This window comes from Acomys minous, assembly GCF_964271855.1.
Source record: "Acomys minous genome assembly, chromosome: 16".
Lineage (NCBI taxonomy): Eukaryota > Metazoa > Chordata > Mammalia > Rodentia > Muridae > Acomys > Acomys minous.
Window position 1 is genome coordinate 14,011,679 of NC_140498.1, and position 13,631 is coordinate 14,025,309.

The 13,631-nt window shown below is 51.2% G+C and overlaps 1 protein-coding gene across 2 annotated transcripts in view; it reads right to left on the reverse strand.

The window, feature by feature from the left end:
- GALNT10 (polypeptide N-acetylgalactosaminyltransferase 10) overlaps positions 1–13,631 on the reverse strand; it is a 139,488-nt gene that overhangs the window by 15,282 nt on the left and 110,575 nt on the right. For both annotated transcript variants that reach the window (XM_084761156.1, XM_084761157.1), the window contains exons 5-7: positions 8,958–9,143; positions 4,684–4,867; positions 2,859–2,976 (exon numbers count right to left, since the gene is read on the reverse strand). In XM_084761156.1, coding sequence (XP_084617282.1) covers positions 2,859–2,976; positions 4,684–4,867; positions 8,958–9,143 — 488 coding nt within the window. The remainder of the gene's footprint in view (positions 1–2,858; positions 2,977–4,683; positions 4,868–8,957; positions 9,144–13,631) is intronic.

Here is a 13,631-nt window from a genome sequence, read left to right on the forward strand (position 1 = left end):
CAAACCTGGAAGGATGCATCCTGAAATGATGTTTGTTGGACAGATCAGTGACTTCCCTGCACCCAATAGAATGTAGCCGCTGCCAAAGTAGATTGCATGGATTACAGAGACTGACTCAACATACAAGACCTCTGTATTATGACTCACAAAACTTGTACCCCTGGTACACACCATCACTTTCGTGGCACACACCATCACTTCTGCGGCACACACCATCACCTCTGCAGCACACACCATCACTTATCAGTCTATGTGATAAGCAGCCTTAGAATGCACAGCCGCTGGGGAGGCCCCTACCACTGGGCCAAAGACATCTGAGGAGAGACTCATAGGCTATTTCTTTTCCCTTTCAAACACCTTTATTTTAGTTTTAAAAAATCATGTAAACCAGGCAGTGGTGGTACACACCTTTAATCCCAGCGTTTGGGAGGCAGAGGAAGGTGGAGCTCTGAGCTTGACACCAGCCTGGTCTACAGAGTGAGTTTTAGAATAGCCAGGGCTACACAGAGAAGTCGCGTCTCAAAAAACAACAACAACAAAAGTATGTATGTGTCTGTACATGTAAAAGTCGGTACAGAGGCCACAAGGAGGTGTCTGATCGTTTGGAGCAGGAGCAGGTTGTGAGCCATCCTGTGTGGGTGCTGGGATTTGAACACAGGTCCTCTGCAAGAGCACTAGGGTACTCTTATCCACTGAGCCAGCCCTGTATTTGCTACTTCTGACTCAGACTGTTTCTCACTCTATTCACCGTCAGCCTGAAAAATAACCAAGTAGGAATATGACCCCAGGCAGAGAGGTTAAGATCTGAGAAGCAAGGGTGAGCATGCACAGCTGGTCTTCGTGGGCTAGTCCTTTTTTCACAGTAGGCCAATATGTGGACTTGGGGCCAGGCCCTGGTCCAGTCACTGCAGTCTGTGAAGTCTGAATCCTATTTGCTCCTGTGAGGTGGGTGTAAAGTGGCATCACCTTCACAGGTAGGTGGCCGTGAGGATTCTACAGTCTGTCACACGTGAAGGGCTTGTGTGGCATCTTACTCCCTCCAACAGGGCTGCGATTGCGCGTTACAGGGCATCTGTCCCAGTTGCGTACAGCCAAATCTTTTGCTCAGTACTTTGGGCATTACCTCTTAAATACATTAGTTGTGTCCGGGAGGCTGGTCCTCTCATAGGAGAAAGCACCAAAGACCTGGAGGTTAACAGAGACGCTGGCTACTCTATCACACCAGAGAAATGTTATGCAGACTCCCAGGGAGCTGTGTGTACTCCCAAGGTCTGAACCATGCAGCGGTTCTGTAGATGATGCCGACATCTCGATAATGATAATGTTCTTTAGGACTCTTATTAAATAGCCCCAAGCAAGCATGCTCTCATTAATTCTCAACAAGCACCGCATAACCACCAACCTCATTTTATGGAAGCTGAAATTAAGGCTCAGTGAGGGGAGACATCCTGACCCAAGGCCACACAGCTGCTGCTGGAAGTGGATGAGCTAGGATCTGACATGGACCACCCTGGGTCGAGCCCTGAGGTCCTTCACCACAGCGCACGACATCGAACTGCCGCACTGACCACTGGATGCGCAACCCTGTAATGGTGCTGGCTGTCCTGCATGGGTTGGGGGCTTGTCGGCTAGGGTCTGGTTATACTGAATCCTGGTTGTATTTGTGTGTGTGTGTGTGTGTGTGTGTGTGTGTGTGTGTGTGTGTGTGTGTGTGAGTGAGTGCCACAGCATATATAGAGAGGACAGCTTGTGGGAAGTGGCTCTTTACCTCTACCATGTGGGTTCTGGAGAGGGGACTCAGGTCATCAGGCTTGGCAGTGAGTGTCTTTACCCCTGAGCCATCTCAGCAGCCCTTGATCCTGGTCAGATGGACCGAAAGAGCAGAGGGCAAGCTATTCATTCCCTCATGGGGGCTGAGCCTTCTCCTTCTGGGGCCCAAACAGAACCCCACAAGTCCAGAGTAGAATGTACACTCATGTTGCTAGCTGTAAAGTAGTTGCTTCAGGAGTAACTCCACCACCGTCGCTGTCAGGCAGCTTGTTGGCTCCGTGCTGATGCAGAGGCGACAGCAAATATTGATTTGTGTCATCTTCGGCAGTGTCTGTCAGCCACTCATCTCTGGCTGTGGTCCAGGCTGTGTTAAGCACTTTTTTGTCATCTCAGTTAACCTGCCCAGGTCCTGGCCTCTGTGTGTGCGTGTCTGTGTATAAGTATCTGTGTGTGTGTGTGTGTGTGTGTATAGGTATCTGTGTATCTGTGTGTGTGTGTGTGTGTGTGTATAAGTATCTGTGTATCTCTGTGAGTGTGTGTATAAGTATGTGTGTATCTGTGTGTGTATGTATAAGTATGTGTGTGTGTATGTATAAGTATGTGTGTGTGTGTGTGTGTGTGTATGTGTGTGTGTGTGTGTACCAATCTCATTCAGCTAAGGAGGCAAAGCCTGGAGAAGTGATTTAAACTGCTCAAAGCCAAAGCCACCGAGTGACAAGATTAGAACTTGGACTGAGGTCTTTCCAACTCCTCCAGGGGAGCTTCTGCCTAGTGGTCTCTGCCAACTACGGCTGTGACAGGCACAAGAGGGAAGACTTGAAAAGGTGGCCATGCTGGCCAGCCGGGTGTCTGTGGGGCCACATGGGCTAAAGCCTAGGTTTGTCAGTCTTCATCTTCCCAATGCTGGTGGGCAGCTCTGTCACAACCTTGCCACACTAAGTGGAAGAAATGCTTGCTGGTCAGATCTATGTATGGTTGAGACCAGGCACCTTGAAGGTCCCTTCCACCCCCTCATGGCCCCCTACTACAGGGAGTGGCTGGCAGGCGCAGAGATGCCACACTGGCTGCCCGTGGGAGCCAAGACTCACCTTGAAGGAGATTTCATACTGCTCCCCTCCCCAGATCTCCAAGCCAGGGTCATATCCGCCCAGCTCCCAGAACCACTTCCGGTCCACAGCGAACAACCCTCCAGCCATCACGGGAGACCTGCCAGGAAAGGGGTGTGGTATGAGGACATGCAGTCAGAGGCCCTGCTCCCCAGCTGATGGTGTCCCCCCAAAACCCAGCTTGTCTGCTGGAGACTCCAAGGCTTCGTGGGTGGGAGAGGTCCTGGCCTTCTTGCCTGCCACTTCCTCTCACACCTGAGGGGTTACTTGTGAAATGAAAGCAGCAGCAGCTCCTCCCCATAGGCCTCTCAGCTGCACCATAGACACATCTCCAGCCTTCCCCTTAGGTACAGAGTCTGAACTGTTGTCTTCAGTGTGTGTGTGTGTGTGTGTGTGTGTGTCTGTGTGTCTGTGTGTCTGTGTGTCTGTGTCTGTGTGCATGTGTGCGCTTGCGCTGCAGAACACAGATTGCTGGGCCCTTGCCAGGCCAATGGAAGCAGAGCCCAAGCACCTGGTTTGGAGCTGGCTCCTTTGAGGGTTCTCTCTCGCTGAGCTCAGCAGATGCTTGCTCGGCTGTGCTGTCCATAGTTGCCAGCTCAATCCTTCCAGTTACTCCGGGAGCAAGGATGAACTTCATTCATTCATTCATTCATTCATCCATTCATCACTGAATGCCACCCATGAAGCAGGTACCGGAGGGGTCAGGAGACAAACCAGTGTCCTTTGGGGGACAACAATATAGTGGAGAAGTCACCCCCATCATAAAGGGATCCAGGAGACAGATGGAAGATAGTAAAGGCCTATGGGAAGTGCACAAAAGCACTAAGGAAGGCAAAGACTGCATTTGCTTCCAGCCCTGGGGCGGGGGGGGGGCGGGGGGATGGTGAGAAAGGAGTCAGGGAGTAAGGAAGGATGCTCAGAGGAAAGGGTACTTAAGAGGTTTCTGGAGGGTAAACAGCGCAGGATAGGAGGGGACCACAGCAGCAAGGCACAGACATGATGAACACAGGGGTAGCCAGGGGATAAGAGAGTCAGGGTGTGAGATGATGGGGTCTGGAAGAAACCATGGAGCCTCACACCGACAGGGAGGCACCGAGCCGAAGCTGCTTAATGCCTGCTGTGTGCAAACCTATCAGGGTGGATGGCTGGGTCCCAGTCTGTTGACAAATCCGTACCTTCAAAGCAACATGCTGGAAGACAGCCTTCATGGCTCTGCTTGCTTCCAGGACTCAAGGCTTCAACTAACCATGTGCCTAAGCCTTCCTTTGTGGCAGGGCGGAGGGGACCTTCATACAAGAGGGCATCCCTGGGACATCACTGAGGGTATGGCACACCGCAGGTTATCCTGCAAGTAGTTAAGTTAAGTGTCCTTCTCACTGTTGCTATTCTGATCTTGCCCTTGTGGAAAGGCAGCAGCCCCAGGTAATTTATGGGATGGTCCACAGCTACCGGCCAGTCACAGCTGGCTTCTGACCTTGTCTTTAGGCCACAGGTCCAAACCACCAAACTACCGACTCCATACCCTGTCCTTCTAGGAAGAAACTGTGGTGATAGAGCAGGCAAGTGTCAGTGGGATGAAAACCCCCTCGCTCAACTTCTGTTGTGTCACCCGAGGCGACATTAACCCGGGGTGGTTTAGGACAGCTGCTGCACTTGAGACATGGCTGCTTGCAAAGAGAGGAGCCATATCTGGGAGGGATATCCAAGACTGGGGATAGAGAAAGGGGTGTGAGAGAATGGGATGCTTTCACGCTTGGGTAGGGTCCCTGAGTCACCACCAGTATGAGCCCAGACCATTTGTACTTACTCAAATGGGTCGCTGGGGTCAGCCTTTTGCAGCTCTGGAGGGATGGGGATTCGTTTGTAATACATCTCCCAATCGAAGGCACCGCGCATGGCGTCCCCCGCTTGTGTCTCATACCGGAAGTCATCGTGGTCAATGACGTCGATCATTGGGCACACAATGGTCTTTCGGTTCCGAGCGATGCGGTCTGAGGTGGTGGTGGAGAGATGCCCATTAGTGGAGGCAGCAGCTCCCAGGACGCCCATGGCTTCCTCGCAGGCCCAGCACCACTGGAGAGAGTTCTTCAGACAACATCTCCAAGCCCAAGGGTCTCTCCTGTGAAGTGGGGTGTTGGGGGGTCTACCTTGGAGGTTGTTAAAGGGCTTGAATAACGTCAAATCATGAGCAGGGCGCAGTGGTGCAAGTCTATAGTCCCAGCACTTGGGAGGCAGAAGCAGATGGGTCTCTGTGAGTTCGAGGCCAGCCTGGTCTACAAAGTGAGTCCCGGACAACCAAGGCTACACAGAGAAATCCTGTCTCGGAAAAAGGAAGAAAGGAAGAGAGAGGTTGGGGGGGAAATGTCGAACCACAGGGCTCTGTCATGGACAGACACTGATCTTCTTTGGGGATCCCTGTTCTGGCCATGCCATGCTCCTTACTGCAAAATCCTGATCATGACTCATGGCCCAAAGCAGCCAGGTTCCCTAGCATCTGTCTGTCCTTAACTGCTCACGGGCACCCACAGCTGTGATCAGCAGTAAAAGAGAGTGCGGCTTGAATTTTTATTTTTATTTTTTTGGTTTTTCAAGACAAGGTCTCTCTGTGTTAGCCTTGGCTCTCCTGGAGTCACTTTGTAGACCAAGCTGGCCTCGAACTCACAGCGATCTGCCTGCCTCTGTCTCCCGAGTGCTGGGATTACAGGTGTGCACCACCACTCCCGGCTGAGCTTGAGTTTTTAAACAGCCCAAACTATGCAAGAGGGAGCCAACATCCCAAGGCAGAAGGTATGCGGGCAGAGTGCGCCACCCCCATGGAATGCTACAGGCAAACAGGGCCCTGGCCCAAATCCATGTTATGGTTCCTTTCAAGCCTGGGAGGGGCTGACTGAGTCACTGTGCCCAGTCAACCACAAGGACCCCAGTGCTGGTCTGCTCTACCCTGTCATTCCCACAGGGAGCTCTCTCTGACTGCTTCAAGAGGACCATTGTGGAGTCAATGATCTGCTATGAGAGGCAGACGGGCTGTGTTTGGGAGCCTGCTGCTCAGGGTCAAGGGTCACATTCAAGACTTGCAATGTGGGCCCTAGACGGCTAGAGAAGGGCAGGATGCACACTTCATCGAGCCATACAGAAATTTTCACAAAACAGCCATGACCTGATGACCTACGGGGTGGGCAGGTGAGGGATGAAACTTTGTGCATGTGTGCATATACATACATACATGCATACAAGCTTACAGAACAGTGGCCATTAACCTCGCTTCACCAGACAGCAGATTCCACTACAGGCAAAATGTTAGGAAGCATGGTTGAGTCCCACTGTGTGCGCGCAGGTGTGTGGTGAACTGTGATGACCACTGCATTTCTAACTGTGACACATGATTTAAAAGTTACAGAGCCCGGAGAGGCTGCTTAGTGGTAGAGCATTTCTTTGGCCAGGTACTAGCCATCACACACACACACACACACACACACACACACACACACACACACACACAGAGAGAATTACAGAAATGCCACTTGTGTCATGTATCCCCAAATGGACAATAGCATGGCCAATGCTGTATGTCTGGCACTGCTCTCCTCACCCACTGAGTCAGAATTCCTGGTACCTGGCTTTACTCTGCCTGTGGACAGACTCCCCTAGGTGGGAGAGTCTTCATGATGCTTGGTGGCCCGAGGGAGAACCCCTATCCTAACTATTTAAGACCTCTGTGGTGACTTCACTTCCGGATTACTGGTGTCAAGGATGACTGACAACTGACCCTGCAGACGGCAGGGGCCTGCGTCGCTGTACTTGTTTGGGAACTGAGTGCCCGGGGTTCACATCCCGATGTCACCCCTTCATAGTGCAGCTTTGGACGTGATGGGCTGATGCCTTGGAGCTCTGGTTTTCTTGTGGGGGCGGGGCGGGTCTCTGAAGACTGAGACGCTGGGATCCTCGTTTTCTATGACCGTGACAGTTACTGCAAGACCCTGACAGAAGCCTCCGTCCTCCTTGTCCCGCGCAGAATGTGGGCAAGAACGCGCAGCCTGCCTGCTGGACTGTGTAAGACAAACCCAAGTCTAGATGAGCCCTGAACTCGGACGGACTCTCTAAACCTTGAGGACCATGACAGTAATGATGCGATGACGGCTGCAAGAGTGGCTTTCCCACCAGGCTGTGTCCTCAGGCTCCATAATGTCTAATCACTAATGAGAGCAGAACCAGCCAAGCCTGGGGGTGTTAATGGGTTCACAGACAAAAGCCACGCTGGGATCCACATGGGAGAGTTCTTGTGTTTCTACTAGAGGGGAGAAAAAAAAAAAAAGAGAGCGAGAGGGGATGCGTCTTCCTTCTGCGGAGGATGAAAATAGCCCTCACCTATTTCCATAGAAACAGAGTTAAGGGCTGTTTAGACATGCTCGACTCAGTGGTCCACCACTTCATTCTCTCTAAAGGACCCTCCACACGGCCGCCCCTCTCGGACTGCAAATGTGCTGGCCGCTGAGGCCGAGGCTTTTCCATTCTGTCTCTCCTTCAGTAATGAGAGGCAGACGCAGGCCATTGCTTGGCTTAATTAAATACACAGTTTACCAGAAATTCTGGTCGTTCTCTCAGCCCAGTGAGAGCCCTGGGCGCGATCGTTAGAACTGCATAACCCAGTAAGTTCTTAGTGATGTGGTCAGGAAAAAAAAAAACAAACCTAGCTGGGTCATCCTGTAAGACTGTATGAGGCTGGCATTTGGTCCTCACCTACATGGTGGCTGCTGAGGTTGCTGGGCCAGGAAGCACTTGGTAACAATTGAGGCCCCTCTGACCACCATAAAGCATGTCTGGGGTGGAGTGTCCGGCTGGGGCATCATGGGTCTTTTGTCATTCACGTCGGTCCTCTGAGACAGAGTTCACTTATAACCTCACAGCTTACCCTGGCTCTGCCAGGTCACGTCTGCCAGCCTTGACAGGTCACCCGTCTTCGCTGTCTGCATGGAAGCATCTGCTTACTGCCTCGCTCTGGGTGGATCTTCTTGTGCCCTAATTTCGTCTTCCTCCACTCTAAGTCCCTCATGCCCTCACTCTCTCCACAGGCTTCAGTAGGAATTTCTTGGATTGTTTCCCCCCCCCTTACCCCCCCACCCCCACCCCCACCCCAAGCATCTGGGAGGAAAGAAACTTGGGAAGAAGTATGGCCTTGTGGAAAACGACAGGCTCTGGTGCCTGATATACGGTGACTTTGACACCAGTGGCCCAAGGGTACAAGAAGGCCACTGAGCACCTCAACTTCAGTCTCTTCCTTCCTTCCTTTCTCTTATTTATTTATTTATTTATTTATTTATTTATTTTGTTTTTTCAAGGCAGGGTTTCTCTGTGTAGCTTTGGCTGGCCTAGACTCACTTTGTAGACCAGGCCGGCCTTGAACTCACAGCGCTCCGCTTGCCTCTGCCTCCCGAGTGTACCACCATACTTAGTTTACTTCAGTTTCTTCTGCTACAAGACTGTTCAGTACTGTGCACGCTGTGAGGCTGGCGATCTTCCCTGCGACCTACCTGGCTCACAGTACTGGTGTTGAGCAGTAACAATTTTGGCTTGATTTAAACACACAGCCCTCACTGCCACCATAATTTCATTCTGTTGTTTAAGACAGGGTCTTATGAATCCCAGTGTGGCCTTAGACTTACTACTTAGCTGAGGATGACTTCCAACTTCTGATCCCTTTGCCTCCACCTCTCAAGTGCTGGGGTGACAGTCCCTTCATTCCTCATTTATGTAGCGCAGTACTGGGGATCGAACCCAAAGACTCATGCATGCTAAGCAAGTGCTCTACCAATTGAGCTATATCCCTAGGTCCCATAATTTGGCTCTCAGTGGTAGAAAGATTTGACTTGCTCTCCAACGGCCTTAAGGCGATCTGAGAGAAGTCGTCTTGTCTCTGATGCTTGACACTCTCCTACTCTATAAAACAAGGGGACAGCCCTAAACTTCAGAGCTCCTTGAGGAGTCTGGAGCTCTGCTGGGTGCTGCCAGGCAAGCAGAAGTCTTAGTGTCACCCTGGAGTGGCGGACCACCCACCCACCAATTCCAGGCTGCCCGACTCCTTACCCAGCAAAGGGGGGAGCCAGTTGACGTTGGCTTCACAGTGTGAATCTAAGAATGTGATGACATCTCCGATGGCGGCCGAAGCCCCCAGCATGCGGGTCCTTATCAGGCCTTCCCGTTTCTTGGTCCGGAGAATCCTCACGTTGGGGAAAAGGGCCATGTAGTCCTCCAGTGGTCTCTTCAGGTGCTCTGAGAGGAGACAGAGGGGAGAGAGGTGGCTCGGAGTGGCCGAGTGGGAGCTGCTCTGTGATCCACTATAGTTTGGACACTGATTTCCCAGTTCACTGTGCAATGTGCCTCAGACAGAGCCAAGAAGGACAGAGGCCGACATTTACAAATGGGGAAACTGAGGTTCACAGAGGGCCAGTGGTGTACCAGTGCTGGAACACAGAGACTTCACATTCAAGGGTGGCAGCCCACACAGCTGCCTATGCTTGCCTAGTGTCTATTCCCTCATTTCCTGATAGAAAGACTGTTGTTTCCTGAGGAGACTGACCCTGTCAAAATGACAAAAATACCATTCACACGTCAGCAGAACAAGTGCATGATCCAAAAACTACAGAACATTAGCAGGGTGTCGTGTTGCATGCCTTTGATCCCAACACTTCAGAGGCAGAGGCAGAAGCAGACAGATCTCTGAATTTGAGGCTAGTCTTCTCTACAGAATGAGTTCCAGGACAGCCAGGGAGGCACAGAAAAACCTTGTCTCAAAAAAATAAACAAAACAAAACACAAGACGTGGCTGGACAAAGTGGAACACTAAGACAGATGGGAGTTCATCCCTTGTCCAGGGATCAGGGGTGAGGATGGCAATGGTGCCGAGTGACACAGACTTAAAGCTGCTGGGATCACGGTGCCTTTGCCTTCTCTTCAGAGATGACAGTTGGCGAACTGCTCTTAAAACCTATATGGCAATAGGCCGGGTGGTGGTGGCGCACGCCTTTAATCCTAGCACTTGGGAGGCAGAGGCAGGTGGATCTCCGTGAGTTTGAGGCCAGTTTGAGTTCCAGGACAGCCAGAGCTGTTACACAGAGAAACCCTGTCTTGAAAAACAAAACAAAACAAAACAACGCACGCACGCACGCACGCACGCGCACGCACACACACACACACACACACACACACACACACACACACACACACACACACACCCCTATATGGCAACAAAGGATTCAGAATAGTGGAGGTCTTTTAGAAAAGGAGATGTCGGAAGACTCATGTTTCTTTCTCCTTTTTAAAAAAGATTTATTATGTATACAATGTTCTATCTGCAAGTACACCCCCACGCCAGAAGAGGGCACCAGATCTCATTATAGATGGCTGAGAGCCACCATGTGGTTGCTGGGAACTGAACTCAGGACCTTTGGAAGAGCGGTCAGTGCTCTTAACCTCTGAGCCATCTCTCTAGCCCCGACTCACATTTCTTGATCTCGTCACTGCCTGAACTTACTATTCAGCTGTAGTAATTAAGATGGCACGAGGGTCACAGAGTTCAATTCCAGGCACCTGAGTTCAATTCCAGGGACCATGCGGTAGAAAGAAAAAACAGATTCCCACAAGATGTCCTCTGACTTTCATATGTGGGCTATGGGCACATGTATGCCTAATACATGTGCATACACAGTGTATGCATGCATACATACATACATACTGAACAATATGGGCATAATGATCCACCTGCCTCCATATCCCAAGGCTGGGGTTACAGACATACACAACCATGCCTGGCTTTTTACGTGAGTGCTGGGGATTCGAACTCAGGTCTCCAATCATGCACAGGAAGCACTCTTACCCACTGAGCTATCTCCACAGCCCTCTTTATTTGTTTTTAAAGATGACTTTATATAAGCCCCATAAATGTGCAATTGGTACCATTTCTAATAACAATAAGCAAAAAACCAATAACAAATAAAAATAGAGTCAAGCCTTAGTTTTGTTTGTTTGTTTTGTTTTAGTTTTGCCTCCCCAGCTGTGACCTGGAGGGCAGGTCCCTCAGAAGAGGTGATCTGGGAAGCTAGCAGAGGCTCTCCACTTGATGTAGGGGAGAAGGGCTGAGATTCTGTGGAACCCAGAAGGTCACCCCAGGTACCACTTACAACGGCTCTGAGGGGAGTTGGGGGGCTGTGGGGCCTACACCAGACACCTCTTCAGGATGAAGGGTGTGCCAGGTTGTTGCCTGGCATCATGAAGGTGGAGCAATTGAAAAATATACAGGGGAGGGATTATGTTCGCACAAAGAGCAAGGCAGAGCAGCCAGCCAGCATGCACTCCTGGCAGTGAGACACCCCACCTCCCGCAAGAGGCGTGGCCAAGCTTTGGTGGGAGGCTGCTCCTGTGGGAACAGTCTTCCTGAGGAAAGAGAAAGTCCACAGCGCACCGCCTGCCCGGCTGCTGCTTCTGGGCTGCATTCAACCAGTGGGCCGTTAGCTCATGAGTGACACCATCTTCGGTGCTGCACACCAGCGCTCCCACGGAGGGAGACTGTCACTTCCACTCGTGAGATCACTGAGGCCCTCACTGTGCAGAGCCCTAATGCAGATGGCTGCAGTTGTTACTGATTGGCCAATTAGGGCCTTTCGACAGCTCGTGGTAAAGTTGGAGTGATTATTTAAGGGGCAATTACTGGCCTCCTGTCCTTACGAGAAGGCGTGTTTACTCAAAGCAGGGCTGCCTTATTTTACCAGTCTCCTTGCACGGGGACATCTCAGAAGGTCACAGGGTTGGGAGCTAAAAGGAACTGTAAATGAGGACGATGATCGTCACCATGGTGACAATTACGGAGGACACCTGCTGAGCCTGGCTCACACCAGGGGGGTGGGGGTGCGGAGGGAGGGGGTGTCTCCCGGCTCCACATGCATTACCTCAGACACCCACAGCACAAGAGTGTCTGGTGGTCCTGTTTGCAGAAGAAGACACTAAGGCTCAGAGTAGAGATGTAATTTACTCAACAAATAGTTACAAATTACAGCACCGTGTCTATAGAGACTGATCTCACCCATCACCTGATTCCGACCAGCACACACTGTCACTCAACCCTCTCCGCCTCCACAACTTATTATTTCAGTAGTGAGAGAGCTGGGAGAAGTTAATGACATTACCAGAGTCACACACAGTAGGTGAGCATGGCAGGGCTATCTCTCGGTTCAGGGCTTCTCCCCATGCCATAAAATGCACACCTGTCCCTCTGCCCTGGTGCCCACTTGGGTGAATGCCCTCTCCACTGCCCCTCCTGAGTGGGAGACCTGAGCACCACACAGCTGCTGCTATTGGTTCTGGTGTCAGAGGAGAGGAAACTGGGGCTCACGGGGCTTTCCCCGAGTTTCTCAGCTGCTGAGGCCTGAGTGCGGGGGACTTGAGGCCACCCACCCCCATCTCTCTCAGTTGGGGTGGGGGTGTTGAAATGCTCTCTCCTTCCACCACGTGGGTTCTAGTGATTGCATTTTTTCAGGCGCAGTGGCAGGCACCTTTACATGCGAAGCCATCGTGCTAGCCCGTGCTTTTGGATTCTACAGGCGAGTCTCAGGGAGAGCCGAGCTCAGAAAGGGCTCATGATCTGAACTGCACCCCTAATGCGATGCATTGAGGGCCCGATTCCTGATTCCCGTGGCCACGACACTGTTTGGAAACAGCCTCTGCAGATGGACTGAGTTCATATGCCACCAACACTGGATGTGTGGGGGAGGTGGGGGTGGGGGCTTGAAGCCAGCAGCTGGCAGCCTGTTAGAGAAAAGCTGGTCACATGGAGAATGCCAGGGGACGGTAAAGGCAGGTGCTTCTTACAATGCCCCTAGTCGATGTGGTGACCATGCTTCTGAGAACACACAGGTGCCCACTGTCATATCTAGATAGGGCTGTTCCCATCTGCTCATCTCAGCAGGTCATTCCTCTAAATACTTCCTAAAGACTCAAGGTCTTTGAAATGCCAAGGGCGCGTTTCCTTCTTCAAAGACTCTAGGGGGGCATGCTGGGTTTTTCCTCTCACTACGGAGGAGGCTGCCAGGAAAAGTGTGCGTGCATGGGGTCGGGGTGGGGGGATGTTTTACATCTGCCAGCCTCTTGTCTCGGAGGCTGGAAGCCATCAAGGCCACCGCAGATCTGTGGGAATTGGGCAGAAGCTCTTTGTCAGAGGCCAATGGAACAACTAGCAGGCGCCCCTTTTAATTATGTGACAGCCGATTCACAAGCTGCCTTTCAAAGCCTTAACATTTCTAAATCACGTGATCGGTTTAAGACAACCACTTTTCAAAAAATTTTTCCATATAATGCCACAACTGTGGTACCACAGAGAAGTGACAAAACAGCAAGAGTTCCAGAGTGTAAATGTTTGGGTTTGGGACAGGAGAAAGAAGCTGGAGCCAACCATTTGTACAGTCAGTGCCCTGCATCCATGGCGAGACAATCTTGCTACACACACACACAACGGTGTGTAGAAAATACTAGAAAAATCTACTGCATCTGTTCTGCTCATGTCACAGACTTGTTTTTCTTGTCATTATCCCCTGAATAAGGAAGGATAAAGCCTAACACAAGGTAACCCTGCAATAAGGCTTAGTAACTACCCACACACTATCCATTGTACTGTATATGATAAACAGCGTAGGGGTAAGTTTTAAAAATTACATTTGTGGCTGGGCATGGAGGCACATGCCTGTAATCCCAGTACTTGGGAGGCAGAGG